Here is a 20,982-nt window from a genome sequence, read left to right as displayed (position 1 = left end):
GTTCTCTCTCTCTCTCTCTCTCTCTCTCTTCTCTCTCTCTCTCTCTCTCTCATCTCTCTCTCTCTCTCTCTCTCTCTCTCTCTCTCTCTCTCTCTCTCTCTCTCTCTCTCTGTGTCTGTGTGTGTGTGTGTGTGTGTGTGTGTGGTGAGTTGTTGAATTGGGGCAAGCATGTGGCTTGCATGAAGTTATAAGGTGGTTTTAGTTGATATTGGGAGTGTTGATTGTTTTATGCAATTTTGGATGATTCTTGTTGAGTTGTTTTTATTTTATTAATTCATTTTAAGGGCTTCTCTCTATCTTTTTCACACATGTGGAACACTAAAATGAAATGGGATATTTAAAGAGATATCCATTACTAAAGAATATTTTAAATATCCATTACTAAAGAATATTGCTAGTAATGATGTTATATTTACCAAATGTATTGATAAATTCTTTATCAGTTTAAATTTGTTGTTTTCTTAGGAACATAGGTTTGTTAAATTTGGGTTTTGATAGAGGTTGAAAATGATTGTAATGTTTTGGACATAATTTGCATGTAGTTAATTGGCTATGCTTCATGCTTCATAGAGGTTATGCTTCATGCTATATTCAGTGCGACATGCTTTTTATATTGGTCAATGAAATGAATTTCTTTGGGTAATGATTGTTTTGGTAATGAAAGATTGGATCTTGAATATGTTGATGGTTGTTTGGTGTTAAAACAATGAATAGAATGTAAAATAAAGGAAGATAAAATACTCAACAATGACATCTAGGTTATCCTAGGTAATTACAATTAGGTAGGAGAGGAGAAGTGAATTGCACTCTCAAAGCTTAAGATAAGCTGTTAATTTCATAAAAATCAATCTTAATATTAATGTTATTGACTACAATAAAGCCTTTAAATAGGTTATTCCTACCACTTTCCTAGAAAAAATAACCTATTCTTAGAAAGATCGGGACTACTAATAGCAAAGAAAAAGTACTCAAGAACATCTAAACAAAATAGGGAAAAGACTCAGAACACAAAATACTCATGGGCCTCTAATTATAACTAAACTAGCAATTTTCTAACTCGAAAAACTTAATTCTAAGACTCCATAATAATAAAACAGCCTATAAAGTTCAACGTCTCACTTGCTCAAATTTATTTGAACCATGGTGTATGCTTTGATGGATTTTTTGTTCGGATTTTTTACTTTTCATTAATTATTGTGTCTTTAGAACCAAGACACTTTTTGGGACATGAAGATCCTATGTCATGCTACATGCTAATGGTGTTGCAGTGGAGAAATAGCTAATAAAATTAAATGAAGAAGCCCAACTAAATACATAGAACCATATCAAGTCCCAAACAAAATCATGGAAAAGTCCTAACAGGCTTGAAGAGCTAATATTTATATGCACTTATTGAGCAATCTTGGTTTGTATGCACTTATTGAATGAGCAAGATGAAAAGTTTTAAATCTCTAAGATTTTCTTGTCATTCTATTCGATCCATTTATATGCACTTTTTAAGTAATCTTGGTTTGTATGTAGGACGTTCCTCCGGTCCAACAATCTCTAGCTTTCCAAAAATCATCAACTGCATCCCATCAATCAAGCAACTTATAAGTTTTATGTTGGTGTTCGAGGACTTTTTGTGTACAAAGAAGTACATTTGAATAACCTCATTTTTTGCAAGTGTTGAAGGATATTTTTAAACACTTTGAAACTTTGATTATGGTATTAGCTTAATTAAAGCAGTTGTTTTATTTAAAGGACCACATCTATCTTTTGTTAATTTTATGATGATGGTCATAGACATGTTAATGTATTTGATAATATATTTCTATGTTAATATAATGTTAGTTTGGAGACATTTGTGGTGTTATCTAGTTACATTTATGGTATTGTCTTAGTGGAGCTAAAATTATTACAGGTTATTTGTAATAGAACCTAGGAGGAAAAAAAAAATTAACCTATAGCGATGGGCAAAAACCGCCGCTGAAGGACCAAAATTATGAAATAATTGAAGACCTATAGCGGCATTTATAGTCTGCCACTAAAGCTTCACACATATAGCAGTGGGCGTAACTGCCGCTAAAAGGTGTGTAAGGTATGTTGTTTAATAAGCCCTATAGCGGCCCTTATTGCCCACCACTAAAAGGCCACTTGACTCGAATGGTAACCTTATATGGTGGCGGTTTTTAGCCCACCCTAATAGACCAAAAGTGCCACTAAATGCCAGATCTATTGCAGCATTGTTTGTTACCACCACAATAGAGCTATTGCAGCAGTGCAAGGCTCGCAGGTGGAACCCCCGCAATAGGCCAAATGGAACTTTAGCGGCGGTTTTTTGGGCTTTTGTGGTGGTTTTGCCCCGCCACAATAGTCCAGTTTTTTTGTAGTGAAACTGAAAAGAAAATTCATGATAAAACAATCAAAACTAGTCCATATTATCTTCAACCACAACATATGTTATTATGCTCTGATACAAAGAATATATCTAAGCTAGCTAATTAATATACTATGACTATAGCGCTTGGTTTGGTGCAAAGTGTGGAAGTGTGTGGAACTTAGGTATATGTGTGTTTGTCTATTTATATATCATGAATAGGTTAGAATATTTATCCCCGAGGAAAAAAAAGTTATAAATAGTCTTTCAATGTCAGAGACTAATAAGCTAGGGTCTTTACAATGAAAAAGAAGTAAAATGATTTTTTTTTCATTGAAAGTAGTAAAATGATTAAAGAGACTAATGACCGTTCTATAATAATTTGTCACCCACGTTCATGCATCGAGCAACTAAAATTCAGTAGTGGATTAGCTAGTTAGGCTCTATATATGCAAATGAAAAGGGTTACAAAGCATTTTACCTTCCTCAACTAAAAGGCTATGAAGAAAGGAGGATTTTCCTTCCTATACTACACTAGGAAGCTATTTGGCAAACTCTAAGTTTAATCTAGTAATATTGTCAATTGCACATTGGGGTCCTTATATAGACATCCATGTGTGACAGAATTACCAGAATGTCCTTTCCAAATGGAATTCGAGTTTAGAGTAATAGCAAAATATCATGGTTATGAGATAAGGTTTATTCTAATAATTATTAAAATATGGTTCAGATGAAGTGTCCATATGAGAACAGTTTTTATAGCTTTTTGCTGAAAGTTTTTTGTTAAAAGTGCTGTAAATAAAAGGTAAGTGCTAAATAAATAAATCGAGGAAACGTATTAGGACAATCCTAATATTTCTTATCAAGTCAATGTTATCTATACATACCATAGCAATCCCAGAAAATAGTAAACTAGAGTCATCCTATCTAGTCAATGTTATCTATACATATTTCTTACGTTGTTGTTGTTGTTGTTGTTGAGGGAAACAAAACATATTAGGACAAAAGACAATTTATCTCTTAATATATTTTTAAGTGAAATTAGTGGTGATAATAGCTTAATTTTGCATATTTATATCATTATTAGAAAGCATTATCATACTTATTTTGAGTTAATTCATGCAATTTATAGTTGATTTTGGAATAATGCTAAATAATCAATTTTATACTTAATTGAATTTTAGTGCGTGAATTTATCTTTTGTAGGATAATGAAATTAAATAAGTGGATTTGTGCAAAGAAGAAAGCTAATAGACTTTAATTTTACAAGGGCCATGATGAAGTCAAAGAAGGTCAACCCAATTAAATTGAAGTCCAATTGGAGCAAGGAATCAAAGGAAATTTGTACTTAATCCAAGTCCAATTCGGATTAGGATTACAGCCTGTGCACCAGTTAGTATTTGGAGCATAACTTTTGGTGCAGATGTCCAATCGAGATGATCTAAGTTGGGTTGGAAAGATAACTTAAAGGGATAAAACCTTGTAGTTTACGAAAAGTCCGAATTCTAAAGTTAATGGGCCAAAAATGTTGGTTAAGTGAAGCCTAAAAACCTGGGATTTCCTCCAAACGGGAATTCACTTCAATTAAACTTTATTATTTTAGTTTTTTTCTCTTGTGGTTTGCTAATCAATTCCCTTTTCCCTGTGGATTCGACCTCAGACTTATCGAGTTATTACTTCGCGACAATCCTGAACTTGGGAGCATTATTTAAGTCGCAACAAGTGGTTAACTCATGTACGATAATTTGACAAAAATGATATATAAATATAAATAGATTTAAGTTATACTTAGTATAACTTCGTAAGAAAGTTACACTTATTTTTTTAATGACTAAATACCATACCATTCCTTGTTGTTGACATGACAAATTAGTATCACAATCGGAGTCACTATTGTGAAATGTTTCAAATTGAAACGAGTGGACCAGGGTCTTAATTACTTGCACATATAAGTATAGCTTTGGTTAATAGTTATAAGCAGCCATCAACTTTATCAAAAACCTAACCTAGCGCTATGTGAGGCTGAAAGGGACACTGAAAATAGCGTTATGTGAGACTATATATATCCTAGTAGGCATATCCGGCTGCACTCATTTTCATATGCACCACCACCCCGCATTAATTTCCTTTACTTGCCACCCATATGATCCTCATCTAAATTCTAACCCAAAACCATTAACTCTCACACATGCAGACACACACACACTCTCTCTTCATAATTTTTGAATGCACGTCCATTCAAGGCAACATTGATAGGTAGGTGTCTAGTGACTGTTGTTCTGTCACATAATGATAGGCCAAAAACGAATTAACCTCTTATGATGAATTAATTGATTAATTAGTCAAGATTATTAATTAATCAAATTAACATACAAATGCATGGTAGCACAAACAAATCACCAATTAAACTAAGTGCAGTGGAAAATAAATTGACACGGTGATTTGTTTATGAATGGAGAAAACCAATACAGCAAAAACCCCACCGGGTGATTTTAAGGTCATCACTCCCGAGAATCCACTATTATCACAACAAGTGGTTACAAGTAAAGAAATCTCAGTACCTTATACCAACCTACAGTTGAACCCTTACCCCAATACCCAATTGGACTTGTTCTGTAGTGACAATCTCTCCTTTTCATGCACGACTCCCAGTACGTAACTAACCAATTGCACGGATCCCAATACGCGACTTCAATCACCAACTAGAGATGGTTGTTGGCTCCAAAGTTCTTCAGTTCATCCAAACGATGAAGATCAAGAAGATACTTGGTCACAAAACCCTACGATGTACAAACACAGCAACTTCTTACACAAGAATGATGAACTAGGGAAAATTCCGTCTCCGGTTACAATTTACTTGAACAAACTTTGCTCAACACTTGTGCAACTTGTGTCCACCTTTGACGACCCTTAAAATAATCATTTTATATGCCTAGAGTTGTGAGAAAAGAAGGCTCAAACACATAATCACGGATTAGAGTCAAAACATAACTAAAATTCTATTTTTTATAAACCTCGACAGATAGTCATCTGTTGAGCAGCTGTCGAGCCACGAGACTGGAACAGCTCTTTAAGCTCGATAGATACTAGCTGTCGAGCTTTAATAAACTTGCACTGTCAAGCTTTAATGAACTTGCACTTTTCAGCTTGAATCTTGGACAGACTTGCATGGCTTCAACACTTGATTTTGAAACAAAGTTTTTTAAAGTATTAAACACATCCTAAATCTACCTAAATTCAAGTAAAATGCATTTTATCAAAGGATTAGTCAATTGCATAAAATTGTGACATATGTTCCTAACAAGTGAATCACATATGTCCTAACACATAATGTAAATGGCCATTTGCACTCTTTTCTTTCTTATTAGTATGTGTTTTGCTTGATCACCTACACATCTCAAAAACTTTTAGTTTAGGTGTGGTGGTAGATACACTATGGAGATTGAGGTAGCTAGTAGCTTTCATAGTCTCTCATAGAGTCTATCTATAAGATGTTAAGGTGAGAAAGACACTACTTGACATCTCATTAATGTATTAAAATCTAATTACTTGACTGCGTCCACAATTGATATTCTACTTCTTGCGTAGGCCACAAGACCCGCAAAGAACAGGGCGAGTTGACATGGCAAGTAGCGTTGTACCCCCGGGCACTTCACTTTTATATATTCAAGCAACTCAGCGAGACATGTTGCAGTCCCTCATAACTACTCAAGCTGCACATGGTCGGCTTTTGGATACCTCGATGGGTGACATATCTGACTTGCGTATTATATATTCAACTACATCAGTTGAGAAGTTCCTTGTATTTTGCTCCACCTCCTGGACCCTCTGATTGAGTTTGCTTTGACAATACTGCAGTGTTACTCTCTTTGGAGAGAGACTTTTTTTTTGTTCGGTAGTTGTATGTACTTTGGGTATTAAACTATTTAATATGCAAATCAAAAAAACAAAAAAACTGTTTAATATGCTTCACGTGCTCTATATTTTTTGCTTATCTTTAGTATAACATTGTGATATATTCTTCATCGGCCTTTATTCCACACAACACATGGCTTGGATGGTTTCTATTGAGTGTTTTAAGAAAGACAAGTACATTCTAATCAAGATACTCGTCTTTTCTTTCAACCTAAAGATTAGATGTTTGAGGTTGGGAATATTATTTAATTGGGCTTTATGTATCAATTTTGGTTTTGTCATGGATTTCTAAAGCAAAGATTGTTAGATTTAGGTGAAAATGTACTTTTGGTTCCTACATTTTAGGTCTATTCTCATTTTGGTTCCTAATTTGATTTCGTGCCTACTTCAATCCTTGAAAATGAAAAATTATATCCATTTTGGTCTCTACCATCATCTCAATAACAGAAAATTCATACATGGCAAACAGAGTGTATATGTGGCATATTAGATGCTAACGTGATTAATAAAATAATAATAATAAATTTTATTTGATTTTAAAAAATTCCACGTCAATATTTAAATAAACAAAAAATTACAAAAAAAAAATTAAAAACAAAATTCTGAATTTCTAATTTTTTTAATTTAATTATTATAATTTTTTTAATCTAATTAAAGTAACTTTAAAAAAATTAAAAATAATTAAAAATAAAAGAACTTTTCTTATTCTTTTCATCTGATCTGCCCCCGGGATTTCTTTTTCTTTTGGTTTCATTCTCCCACAAGCTCTCTCTCTCTCTCTCTCTCTCTCTCTCCATAAACAACTCTTCAAGCTATATGTAAAACCACCACAAAAACCACACGCTTTCAAGGTTTGATTTTTGGTGGTTTTCAAGTAGGGACAGAGCCAGAACTTAGAGTTAGGGAGGCGGCTTTGTTGTTAGTTGTGTGCAGTGACTTCGGCTTACAACTTTGTTGCTACTTAGTCGCTTAGTTGCTAGTTATTTAAAAAAATTTAAAGGGTCAGATTGTTCGTGTAACGACCCCACCCCACCTATGTAGATATTGTCCGCTTTGGGGCCTCATACCCCTCATGGTTTTGTTCTCCCCGAAAGCACACAATAGTGGGAGAAAAGGCCTCTTAGCGGACAATATCTACACAGGCGGGGTGAGGTCATTACAGATGGTATCAAAGCCGACCTGGTAACCCTGTGTGGGCTCGAAGACACTACTCTACAAAGTGGGCCGTAATGAGGACGTTAGGGATTTAAAGTGGGGGAGATTGTGATACCCCAGTTTGATTAATTGTGTGATGTGTGTGGGTGTCTAATGAGTCCCACATCAGGTATTTACTGGGTAAATCTGGGTTTTATTAACAACTATAAGGAACCTCAATTGTGACCAGTCTTTTTGAGGTATAGCGCAAATATGATTAGCATTTTTCCTTGCGTCGTTACAGTTTGTTTTAGGTAAAATTGGTTGACTAGACTTTTTTTTTTTTTTTTTTTTTTTTACTATTGGTAATTTTTGTTGTTGTACTAATATTTTTGGGCTTGTATATTTCTTTTTTAGATTTTAGACTTATAAATATTTTTTAGGGGTCTTTAAAATGGGGAAAATGTTTGAACTACAAAATTTTTTACAAATTGTTGATAATGTAAGTGGTGGGCTCAAATGCGAACTAATAAGAATTTGTTACCTTAACAATTTGTAAAAATGTTATAGAAAAATTTGTGACTATAACAATACTCTTAAAAGAAAGGGGCAAAAGTGTAATTTTCTAAAATGAAATTGCTAAAATTAGTACTCATATATCTAATAATTTTTTTTTTTTAATTTGGGGTCCAACCATGGCTCTATCCATGTTTTCAAGGATCCACCATGTAGTTTCTAGCATTAATATAGCCATCCATAGAGGATGAAGTCGAAAAGTATCTGTTGGGGAAACTCTGCTAAAAGATCAGTTTTATTTCAAATCAAGCCAATGTTCCCTAGGGAAATTCTACCATTGTAGCTTACTTTCTCGGCCTCTATGTTACTTGATTCATTGAAGTACTTACAGGCATCAAGTGATGAAGACGATGACTAGATTGACGACAATGACAAGGACCTGCTCCAAACCCAAAAACTTAGATCTGCTTTAGATACATGAAGAACATAAAAATAAAAGAAAAACCCAGATCTGCTCCAAACCCAAAAACAAAATTGAAGGAGATGAGAGTTTTTTTTTTTTTTTTCCTGTGTTTGGTTGCTGAGAGAGTAGGGAAAAGGATTTTGGTGTTAGGTTACTTGCTGCTGTGTTTGCTTTGGGTTTGTTTTTTTTTTCTGGTGGATTTAATGATTTTCTGGGTTTATGGATTTGATTTGCTGGAGGTTTTGGTAGAGAATAAAGATTTTGTATGTATTTTTGCATGTTTGGTTGCTAAGAAAATGCAAAAAAAAAAAAAAAAAAAAAAAATCTTTTGTGATTGTTGTAATTTTTTGGGCAACAATGTTCTTCCACAAAGAACATAAAGAAAACTCTTGTTCTTCTGAAAAAATAATGAAAAGAAAAAAAATTAATTACCATTTTTAATTAGAATGTTTTTCTGTTTGTTTCTTTACTAACATGGTTTTTTTTATTATAAAAAATATATATAAAAATATATTAAAAAAAAAAAAAAAAACCTAATGTGGCATTTTTAAAAAATCAAATAAAATTTTTTATTATTATTTTATTAGCCATGTCAACATCTAATATGTCATCTATGCACTCCGTTTGCCACATATGAATTTTCTGTTACTGAGATGACGACAAGAACCAAAATGGACATGATTTTTCAATTTCAGGGACTGTAATAGACACAAAATTAAATTAGGGGCCAAAATGATAATAGACCCAAAATATAGGGGACCAAAAATGCATTTTCACATTAGATTTAAGTTTTAAGGTCTGTTCGGTTGGGGTGAAACAAGGAGGATATAAAATAGATGAGAGAAAAGTTGAAAGAAAACTGATTTTATGGGTGTTTGGTCAGAGAGAAGGGGAGGATGAAATTGATAGAGCCCAAGTATTTTCTCTCCTGACCCACCAAAATTTTTTCTCTCCTATTTGGAGAGAAAATAGAGGGGAGAGGAATAGTTGCAATCAATAACTAAACTACCCCCTCCTCTTACGTTTCTTGGTTAATTGCTTCTCCATTTTTTCCCCTTCCTGGGTGTGATACAACAAGCGCCACTATTCCATCATATTTTGGGGTGCTTTGACTGCTTTATTTTGTTTTGCTCTTCTTCTTCTTTTTTGGTTTTTTTTTTTTTTTTTTTTAAACTAGGCGTGATATTTATCTGGGCTTGGTACCTGTTCTTTCATTTTTGTGGGTCATTTCTTTTGTTTTGCTCTTCTCCTTTTCTTCTTCTTTTTTTTTTAACTAGACGTGAAATTTTTTTTTTACTTTGTTTTTTGGGAATGATTTTTTTTTTAAATATATTTGGGTGATTTCTTTTTTTTTTTTTTTCAGTTGGTTGTTGGCCACTTTTTAAAAAAATAAATAAATAATTTGGGCACCATTTTTTTAATAAAGGCATATGAGTAAACTTATACAAACTCTTTTTTTTTCTATTCCTCAACTTTTCCACCCCCAACCAAATACAAATTAAGGAAACTAAAGTTATATTTGGTTATCATTTTTGTTTTTTGTTGACTTGTTTTTAAGAATAAAATCAAAAAATAAATTTGTTACATTTTCAAAGTTAAAAACCCGCTTGGTTAGTTGTAAAGGAAAAACACCGCACAAAAGAAGTTATCATTAATTTCAGTATTTTTAGCATCATTAATAACATAATCACAGAAGAAACAAATAAATAAATGGAGGATGAGGGAAAATCCAAAGTTTTAGTATTGATGGGTTTTAAGTCCCTTCCAAAGAGATTAATGTATGGGTTCATATAAGTTCAAACATACATCAGATCAAACCAATATTTGAACAACTGGATTACTTTTTTTTTTTAAATTATATGTTAATTTCTTGTCTAAATAAAATATCTATTTGCAAATGTCAAAAAAAAAAAAAAAAATGGTTCTCCCATTAGCACGTAGCATTGGCAAACCCACGCATTAAACCTCAAGGCCGCCACTTCCAAAAGCTACTGCGCCACATTAGATAAAACATGATCTTCTAGCAAGGCAAACATATATCAATATCAAATTCTTGCTACCAAAAAGCAAACAAATTGCACCTCACCTTGGCTAATTTGCTGAAGCCACCAATGAGCAAAGGTGGTCCTCTTCTTTAAGATTGCCTAGTTACACAGAGTGGCGTGAAAATAAACAGTCCCTATGATTAGAGAGAGAAAACAAATGCTGAAATCCCTTGTTTTGCTTCCAGTGGGATTTGAACTGAGGCGCTAATTCATTAATTGTGGGTTTCAAGTTGTTTTCTCCATGTTTTCAAAGAACTTGAAATTGAAAACAGGTAAATGCATGTTTTCTATTTCCTTGGTATTTTGAGAATTGAGAACTATTTTTGTTTTTAGCTTGTTTTTGGTTACCAAAAAAGATTTTTGGGTTAGAAAATAGAAAACCGAAAAAAAAAAAAAAAAAAAAAAAAAAAAAAAAAAAAAAAAAAAAAACATACCCTAAAATCTCCTCTATCCTTCCACTTTTTCATCCCCTTCTAATTTTCCATCTGTTAGGTTCTAAATTGTTAATTTTTAGACCCCTTAAACAATTGATTAAACCTAGGTAATTAGCTAAGTTGTTACTTAGTTCAATTAAACAAGTCTAGGTTATCACAATATAAAAGATCAAATTATGCAAAGCAGCGGAAAATAAATAACACACGTTATGATCACCCAGGAAACCAAACTGGTAAAAACCTGGGGAGGATTTGACCTAACTATCCTCAAGGTAAACCTGAATCCACTATCTTGAAAGAATCGAAGTTCATACAAAAGGACTTACAAGCACCCCCGCTTGACTTCCTAATGCTACCAACCAGTAGAACTTACTAACACGACCACATGCAAGCTCCGAATCCACGGACTCCTTCTTTCTTTGGATTCCCACCAGCTACAAGCACACCCACTTGTGTATTCTTTAAGCTTTAATGGCAGCAACTGAATTGATCATCAAGGTGTAGAAAATATCTCCTCCTTGAAAACTCTAAGTTTGTGTAAAGGAAAGCTCCTCTACATTTCACAAGAGATTTACACAAACCGCAAGTATGAGCCACCTTTAGAGAGCCTTTGGGTACAAAACCCTAAAAATAAAAAGAGGCACTCTAATCTCTCTAAAAACAACTTCAAAAAACGTTCTAGGGTTTCCCTTATATATAGGAGAGTTTTACTTGAACCCTAATACATTTAAGTAGAGTTTGGACTGAACTGGAACTCTGCAGAAAAATAAATCTGCACGTGGTTCGATCGATCGAGTCTAATTTTCGATCAATCGAGCCTTGCAGATTTAGTCCAATAAATTCTGCAATCACTCGATTCCAATTTCACAAATAAACATACTTTGAGCAAGCCTAAACCTAGACTCTATGTTTTGATCATGGTTTGCCAACATAATACAAATTGAAGTTCTAATACATTAGTTCCTACTTTCTTAGAACCTAACAAATCTCCCCCTTTGGCAATCCGTGACAAAACACATCACAAACATGAAGTGCTCAAAGTTACATATAGCCCAAAAATAATTCAACCTAACTACTATCTATCAGTTGCAAGTGTAGACAGCAGCATGACTGAATCAACCTGTATATTTCCTGAAACACTCAACAAATGCATAAACGCATGTGTGACAGAAAAACAAAAACAGTAAATCAACAAATATGCAATCTAACTCTCCCCCTAAATTAGATACATCAAAAACAATGTTAACTTAATGTTAACTCCACCTACACAGAACATTCTTGTATTTTCCACACATTTCATCTAAATCTCTCCCCCTTTTTGTCACACATTGACAAAGACAACTCAAACAAAGAGTTGACAGAAAACATACGCAACAGATTAAGAGAAAATAGAGAAAGAAGGGAACACAAAACAATTCAACTCTATAGGAAATAGAGACAACTCCTCCTATGAACAACAAAGGTTAAAAATAAGTTTCTCCCCCTATAAAAATAGGAAAAATAAAACAAGTTTTGGGGAAAAATAAAGGGGGTGGGGATAAATAAAAAGACACAAACCAAGTTTTTTAAAAAAAAACTAAGTTGAGGATACACATGAAAAAAAAAAAAAAAAAAAAAAAAAAAAAAAAAAAAAAAAAACATTCTCTCTTTCAATAAAATGCAAACATGGCACTATGTGACCCATAAACAGTTGCATGAGTAGAGAAAATATTTGCACATTAATTATCCATCATATCTCTTAAGAAAAATATTTTATACAGTTCACACATAAAAATAGCATATACTAAAAAGTACATAGCTCAAAAATTAATCAATCAATTTTTTGATCAAGTTGAGTACCCAATGTAGCAAAGTGTATGCATGTTATGTGTGAAAACAATGAGAGATATGACTGCAAAACTGCAAGATGGATACAAAAACAATGCAATGCATGTGAATCCTAAACATAAATGATGTATGGAAAAATCAAATTTTTGAAAAAACAGAGCAATTTAATGCAGAAACTCCTCAAAGCACAATATTTCTTGAATGAAATGCATGAGTATGAGATTAAAAGTTTTTCAAAAACACTTGAATTCAACCCAGTCTTCCAAAATTAAGATTTTCAATCAATTTGTCCTCAAATCTCAAACTTTAAACACATTTTGCATTAAAATCAATGAACTTTTAATCTTGGATGGCCACAACAAGATCACACATAATATAATGTACCAAGTTTAGCAAAGAGTAACTTGTGTAGTGTGTGCAACTAGCAAAAACTTGAAAAACATGTGAGGTGATAGGTGAATAGAAATCAATCACAATTTCTACAAAATTCATCACGTAGAATTTGAAAGAGACTATCACCAAAAGAGTTACATCATATAACTCCCACATCTCCTAGAAAACAAGCTTGCAATCATGTAAATTTCTTTATTTTATGCCTCATAATATACACACCAATTTTAATTATGTGATTTGGCATCAAGCCTATTAGTACACACCAATTTTAAGTATTAAGCAATTTTAAACTGAGGCTTCACCTTATGTTCTTTTTGTGCATATGCTACACTTTTTCGAGCACGAAATCTTACGATATGCACTAAGGTGTTCATGATTGGCTAGTGAACAGTGGTGAGATGGTTATTTATGCCTTTCTCAAAAGGATCAAGTCCGACAGTCAAATAACATGTGACTTCAAGATTAAGACAAAGTGATAAACACCATAAACATCTTTCCCACACAACATGCACTACAAAGTTTCAACTAGTCAAGTGCAATAAATAAGCTCATCAAAGCTAAACAAGATACATAAACTTGTTATGTAAAGATAATATGGCCAATTCTTGATTATAAATCCAAGATGTGAAATACAAAACACAAAAATCTTTTTGGTTTTAAAACTATATGACCAAAAACAAAAAAACACATATTATGCTAAATGAACAATGCAAATGCAATGCATGACAGTGCTTAACTAAGCTATAGAGGGTACACAAACAAGAAATATCAATTTCTTAATTAACCCTTGAGTACATGACAAACTAGTACATACTCACATAAAATCAAAAATAGCTTAGCACTTATATAACACATACTATTCAAGTTTCTCCACAATGTCAAGCATGTTCTAAATCAAAAGAGATATCATAATTCATGTAATCCTCAAGAAAAAATAAAACAAGACTCAAAATAAAATATTTTTGTCTTTTTGAAAATTTTCAATGTTTTTGGATTTTTTTTTTAAATAAAAAAAACAACCTAAAAAACAAAACAACCAAAAACAGAAACAAGACATGTCCACAAACAATTGAAAGAATTAAATTAGGGATAAGTCAGCAACACTCACCTTGGAGAATCTTTTCTCATCCATATAGCACGAGTCTTCGGCTTTGTAGGTAAAAATTCATGAGAAGCAGAGTGTATTTGAGGAATTACACCAATCTTCTGAGAAAGACTGAAATCCTGCAAATTCCTTTCACAAGCCAACAAGCTCAAATTTTTCAAAAGAATATGAAACAATTTATATGGACTTATGGCAGGAGAAATATCATCATATATCCTAGATTAACATACAGAATGCTTAAATTTCAATTTATGACAATTAGAGCGAATGTGACCATGGACACCACAAAAGTGACAAACAGGAACAAATTTAGGAACATCAGTATTCCTAGTGGGGTTTCCGGTCACAGGCTTTGGTTCTTGCCTTAACAAAGAACAATTTGGTCTAATATGACCAACAACACCACAAAGGTGACAAGTAGGCACAAAAACAGATTTATTATGCTCTCTAACAGTAGGTTTAGACATAGGTTTAGAAACATCAGCGTCAACATCAAAACTTTTACCTTTGTCTAACCTAGCAAAATAAGCTTTTTCTTTATTATTCCTCTTGAAAGGAGGGATATAAACTTTTTCAGTTTTAGGCTTAAGAGAAACAGAAACACTTATGTTATCAACAGCAGACTTGGTACAAGTCTAATTTTGAATTTTAGCTTTAGATTCAACTAACTCTTGTTCCAAGCTTTTCATCTTCTCATCTTGAGAGGAAATTTGATTTCTCAAAAATTCATTCTTTTTATTAGATTCATCTAATCTAACAATCAATTCCCATTTTTCAAGATTAGCCAATTTTAACTCTTCCTTGAATTTCTTAGCAATTTTCATAGATTTCAATAATTCCTTACGAAGAGTTTCACAGGCATCAATAAAATCAACAGAAGCATGAGCAGAAACATGATCAGAAAGACACTTCAAATTATCCATGACAACAGGGGTCAAGGATCAGCTCTTAGATCAAAAGATCTAAAACAAAAGAGCAACCCGTTCTGATACCACTTGTTAGTTTTTAGACCCCTTAAACAATTGATTAAACCTAGGTAATTAGTCAAGTTGTTACTTAGTCCAATTAAACAAGTCTAGGTTATCACAATATAAAAGATCAAATCATGCAAAGCAGCGGAAAATAAATAACACATGATATGATCACCCAGGAAACCAAACCGATAAAAACCTGGGGAGGATTTGACCTAGCTATCCTCAAAGTAAACCTGAATCCACTATCTTGAAAAAATCGAAGTTCATACAAAAGGACTTACAAGCACCCCCGCTTGACTTCCTAATGCTACCAACCAGTAGAACTTACTGACACGACCACGTGCAAGCTCCGAATCCACAGACTCCTTCTTTCTTTGGATTCCCACCAGCTACAAGTACACCCGCTTGTGTATTCTTTAAACTTTAATGGCAGCAACTGAATTGATCATCAAGGTATAGAAAATATCTCCTTATTGAAAACCCTAAGTTTGTATAAAGGAAAGTTCCTCTAGATCTCACAAGAGATTTACACAAACTGCAAATATGAGCCACCTTTAGAGAGCCTTTGGGTACAAAACCCTAAAAATAAAAAGAGACACAAGAGGCACTCTAATCTCTCTAAAAACAACTTCAAAAAACGTTCTAGGGTTTCCCTTATATATAGGAGAGTTTTACTTGAACCCTAATACATTTAAGTAGAGTTTGGGCTGAACTGGAACTCTGCAGAAAAATAAATCTGCACGTGGTTCGATCGATCGAGTCTAATTTTCGATCGATCGAGCCTTGCAGATTTAGTCCAATAAATTCTGCAATCACTCGATTCCAATTTTACAAATAAACATACTTTGAGCAAGCCTAAACCTAGACTCTATGTTTTGATCATGGTTTGCCAACATAATACAAATTAAAGTTCTAATACATTAGTTCCTAATTTCTTAGAACCTAACATAAATGTTTAGAAAAATTGGCAAATTATGAATACAAACTTCTCTAGATATAGGTCTTAGAGTCTATAGGTATTATTAGACAATGCTCAAGGTGATTCAAGTCAAGATTCAAGAACATACAAGCTGCAGGAAGAAGATTTCATAATCTGTCTGGTTTGATCGATCGAAAGAAAGACTCGACTGATCGAAAGTCGTATCTGCAGAATTTTAATTAAGCCCAAACAGCAGTTCAAACCCATTAAGGATTAGGGTTTCAGATCTACTTCCCATGGTATATAAAGGAAACCCTAAGCACATTTTTATAAGGCTTTTTAGAGAGAGAAGAGTGTGCCTCTTTTGTATTTAGGGTTTTATACCTAAAAGGCTCTCTCATATTTTCTACCAGTGTTATTACTTGAAGAATCTCAAGATCCAATGTTGTAGAAGTTGCTGCCTTCTCTAGTCATCAAAGGTGCTGATGATCTAAACTTTCAAGGGTGGTCTTGGAGTCACAAATAGGAGAGTTTGTGTTGCTAAACCTTTGAGTGGGATCTTAAAGTCACAAACGTGGGTTTTTGTATTTTGCAAAGGCCAAAGAAAGAAGTAGTCCGTGGACTCGGAACTATCATGGGGTCATGGTAGTAAGTTTTCTACTCGATGTAGCAATAAGATGTTAATGGTCTAAGTCGCTATTGTACAAACTTCAATTCTTTCATAGTGGTTTTGCTGTTTTACCTTGAGGATAGCTAGATTAAATCCTCCCCAGGTTTTTTACCGGTTTGGTTTTCCTGGATTATCATATCGTTGTGTTCTTTATTTTCCGCTGTTTTACATGATATGATTGTTATTATTTTAACCTAAATCTGAATAAAAAACCTAAATATTCACTTCGTTAATTAATTAGGTTAAACAATCTAGTTTTACAGGGGTTTAAAAACAAACACTATCATTTCACTTTTTCATCCTCTCAACCAAACAAACCCTTAGGTTGGCAACTTGTGAGCAAAAATGTCTTGTAAATTTAAAGTCTCTACGTGTTGTCAAGATTGTTGCCCAAGTGCTAAAACTCACTGCAAGAATTAAGAATTCCACGACTTTCACTCCAGAACAGTGCAGCAATGGCATAAATGTGGGCTACCTATTATTTCTTTTTACTGGTTACTTCTTTTTTTCTCTCGTATTTTTTCCAAGCTGAAATCCAGCTTTTTTTTTTTTAATTCGGTATAGCTGATACATCCTGATATGCCCCGGTATTTGGAGCAACATGAAATAGTTGCATTTCTGCACTGGCTTAGGTACTAATATAGCAAATATCAGCTACTACGATACGAAATTAACTCTCTTAGTTACAAGTGCATCGAAAATTAATTGTAAATAACCTTGCCCTCACCTTCTCATTTTGTGCAATATATTTAAGAGTTCCATTTTTATTACGAAACTAGTAATATATAACAGACAGTTCACTATCATTGCCGAAACAACATTTTTGTAAACTATTAATATTTCCCCTGGTTTCTAAGGAGAATGTTTTGATTTCAACTAATTGTAAATATGTGATTTAATTATGGGATTAGGAATTTTTACATATTTTGAAAAAAGATAAAGAAAAAATTATCACGAATGAACTTATAAACTTTAATTGTAAGTTTAAGTGTACACAGGAAGAATTAACACATCCTACCAAAAAAGGTCGAAAAAAGAAAAACCAACATAAAAACCACAGAGTGAAATTCATCATCCATTTTTACATAATTATTCACACATACACACAAGCACTTCTCCGCCTTGATTAATACTTTTACCACTTTTTAGAAATCAGAAGCACATTATTGCGGTACTCTCCAAGGGCCCATATAGGAAAGATATTTCTGTACGCTGAATAACTGATCATACAGTTCTTGTTGAAAACTCCCATGATTTCCTATAGATTGGAGAAAACAAAGCTAATAATGTACAAGAAGTAGAATTTGTATCACTTATTGAAGGTTAAGAAACAATTTTTTCCTCACTGAGTATTTAATAGCATATGTATGTAATTAATAAGGGCAATGTTTTTCGAATGCAAAAAATGGAATATAAAAAGTTAGACAGAAGATTTTTATTCCTTCGATAACTAAACTTCCTAACTAAAAGACCATTTTTTAAATAGTCACACATTCCTTTTCTTTTTGTTTTGTATAAATTTACCTGTTGAGGGAAGTCTCCATTCTCCATTTGTGCATTAATCAAAACCTTGGCTGCACGATGTAAGGGAGTCGCATCTCGCTGGGCCTAACCATCAAATTGGTAACAAAAAGACCAACATATCAAATTAGTGTTATCTTACTTACTAATTGGAGAGTTAGATCCTATATGCAACATTAATTTGTGCAATAGTAGAAACTATGATACCACATTGTGCATGACCTAGTTACCCAGGTTGAGACGAATTGCGCGGGTGCTTTCTCATTCATCTCTTCCCAGATTTAATCACCCACATTCTTGATCTTCCTTGCCTTCCCAAGTACATTTTATGTACTCTTTATTATTATATTATATTATTCGTTTTCCTCGATAGAACTAATGTAAAAGTCTTTTGAACCTTAAAAATTCTAGGCATGTTGACAGATGAATTTTCGTTGTGAATGGAAAAAAGATAAAACATTGTATCGTACCTGGCCAGCTTCAATAAGAGCTAACATAGCCCATCCAGTATTTACTATATGTGCTCTGTCCAGACTGCTGTATACCTGTTCACACGTAATAAGATATTAAAATACGTAGAAAAACTATGAGCCGTAGGTTAGTTTTTGTACCCAGAACTGAATATTCAGCTTTACAATGATCTAAATTATGTTGTGAAATTGGATCATACGGGACCTCATTGTGACTCTTTTCTTTAACGTTCTTACTTTTCACCTAAAGTCATTAATTAGCTTAATCTTTTTCCAAAAATTCAAGATAAATAATGTGTTTTAAAAGAATTCTTAAAATACAATGCTTGAAATGGTTTTTACCTTATCTTGGCATGACAGGTAGCTTTCTCCCCAACCGTCTGAATCAAGCTGTTTGGAAAGTAAGAAATCACATGCTCTTCTAATGCTGTAGCTGTTATGGTAGGTCTTACCACTAGCCACCAGACCCTTTATCCCAAAACATGTTGCATAGGTGAAGCAAACTCCCCAAGATCCAATCCTATTTTAGAAACTATATATTGTCATGCTCAATGGTAAGAAATCACCTTAAACATTTGTTAACTACAGCAGCAATACAAAACCTAGCTTGAAGAGTAACCAAGCTAGTTCATGTCCAAGAAGAGGTCAAGAAGGATAGGAAGGTTGCAAAGAGCCTAATTAGCTAAATCCTTATGTTTACCCAATGAGTAACCAATTATTAGTAATTAGCTTTGATTCTTACCAGGTTTTGGCTAACAAATTATGGTCGTGAATGCCCAACTTAATGGCTATATATTATGAACTAACTAGGCCACCTGTGTAGTGGATTTGGCTTTTCGTTTGGAAAGGTTATTCAAGTTATGCATGTTTACATTATATACAAGAGCATCACTATTGGGGGTGGTAAAATAGCTTTTTAGCTATTTTTCCACCTTAAACTCCAAGTAAGTGCCTAACATTGGTGGAGCCAAAGGCAAATTTTTTTGCTTTCTTACTACAGTGAGCAGTCAAGACTAGCAGTTCACTGTAACAAGAAGGTATAAATAAAATTATTACTTTATCACTAAGTTGGGTTTGGAGGTAGAGAGGAAGAGAGAAAAAGTGAGAAAGAAATTTTTTTTTTTTTTTAAATAAATAGTATTTGGCTGATGGTAAAAATAAGACCATTGATGTAGGGTGTGTTGTGAAATTGTGTGTTAAAATAGATAAAATAGTTTTTTGAAGTGTTAAATGCTAAAAATTTTAGCTCCACTGATGTGTATTAATTTTATTCTTTGCAGTATTTTAAAGCGTGGGTTATTAAGAAAAAATTATTAAATCATAAAAAATTAACAACTTCCTACACATTTAAGATTGTGGAATAAATGGTAGTTTATCAATGTATATTGGTCTATCATAGTAAGTATCTTGAGTTTGAATCATGTTCCCATTTATCTCTCATTTCAAATTATTAGAAATCCAGAAAAAGTTTTGTAACTTAATGACAGAATTTTGCTCTCCTTTATTAGGAAAATTAACGTTTATAAATTTCTCTTTCTCCAGTTGTAATTATTAAAATATTTTATATATACATGTTAAAAATCTTACATGTTGGACTCCACTTATTAAGGAAAGAAACGTGATCCGCACATAGGAAAGTGTTAATTAAAATAATGATTAAATGGTTAAATTATCATTTATTAATAATTTAAGCTTTTAGGATAAGTGATAGTTCACCATAATATTATAGAACATGTTTGTTTTAGTATTTCGAGATTGTGAGTCATTGCAATTTACTATAATTCTTTTCTGTATTTTTGGACTTTAAAAATATAATTCCAAAAGAATATTTTTGGAATCCCATTATTTGCTCCCCCTCTGCTCATCTAGACAAAATCTGAACTAATGTATAATAATGTGAGTGGTATGATCTCAAAGGAGAAAACAAACCAAGAGCCATCAGGTAGTTGTATGCTCTCAATGAAATTAGCTGCCTTTGCTATACATGCTTCTATTTCTGTCCTCCGATGTCCAGGGTGCAGTTTCACGAATGATTTCAGACCCTGTATAGCTGCTGAAGTGCATTCCACATACCTACATAATGACCCAAGAAAATTATAAATCAAAATTTTGAAATATAAGATAATTCCAAAACCTTTAGTTATGTTATACAAAAACTAGAGTTGTGTGCTGTGTACATATATAATGTCTACATTGATATTTAAAGACTACTAAGTTTATACATAAGAAAAAATAAT

At 33.0% G+C, this 20,982-nt stretch overlaps 1 protein-coding gene across 1 annotated transcript in view; it reads right to left on the bottom strand.

The window, feature by feature from the left end:
- Positions 1 to 17,878: 17,878 nt before the first annotated feature.
- The window catches only part of LOC115967287 (cycloartenol synthase 2-like), a 45,783-nt gene continuing 42,679 nt past the window's right edge, over positions 17,879 to 20,982 (bottom strand). The window contains exons 15-19 of the mRNA XM_031086365.1: positions 20,675 to 20,818; positions 19,088 to 19,265; positions 18,746 to 18,820; positions 18,279 to 18,362; positions 17,879 to 18,012 (exon numbers count right to left, since the gene is read on the bottom strand). Coding sequence (XP_030942225.1) covers positions 17,890 to 18,012; positions 18,279 to 18,362; positions 18,746 to 18,820; positions 19,088 to 19,265; positions 20,675 to 20,818 — 604 coding nt within the window. The 3' untranslated portion in view covers positions 17,879 to 17,889. The remainder of the gene's footprint in view (positions 18,013 to 18,278; positions 18,363 to 18,745; positions 18,821 to 19,087; positions 19,266 to 20,674; positions 20,819 to 20,982) is intronic.

The sequence above is a fragment of the Quercus lobata genome, chromosome 11 (assembly GCF_001633185.2).
Source record: "Quercus lobata isolate SW786 chromosome 11, ValleyOak3.0 Primary Assembly, whole genome shotgun sequence".
In the NCBI taxonomy this organism is placed as follows: domain Eukaryota; kingdom Viridiplantae; phylum Streptophyta; class Magnoliopsida; order Fagales; family Fagaceae; genus Quercus; species Quercus lobata.
This window is presented reverse-complemented; position numbering and strand designations above follow the sequence as displayed.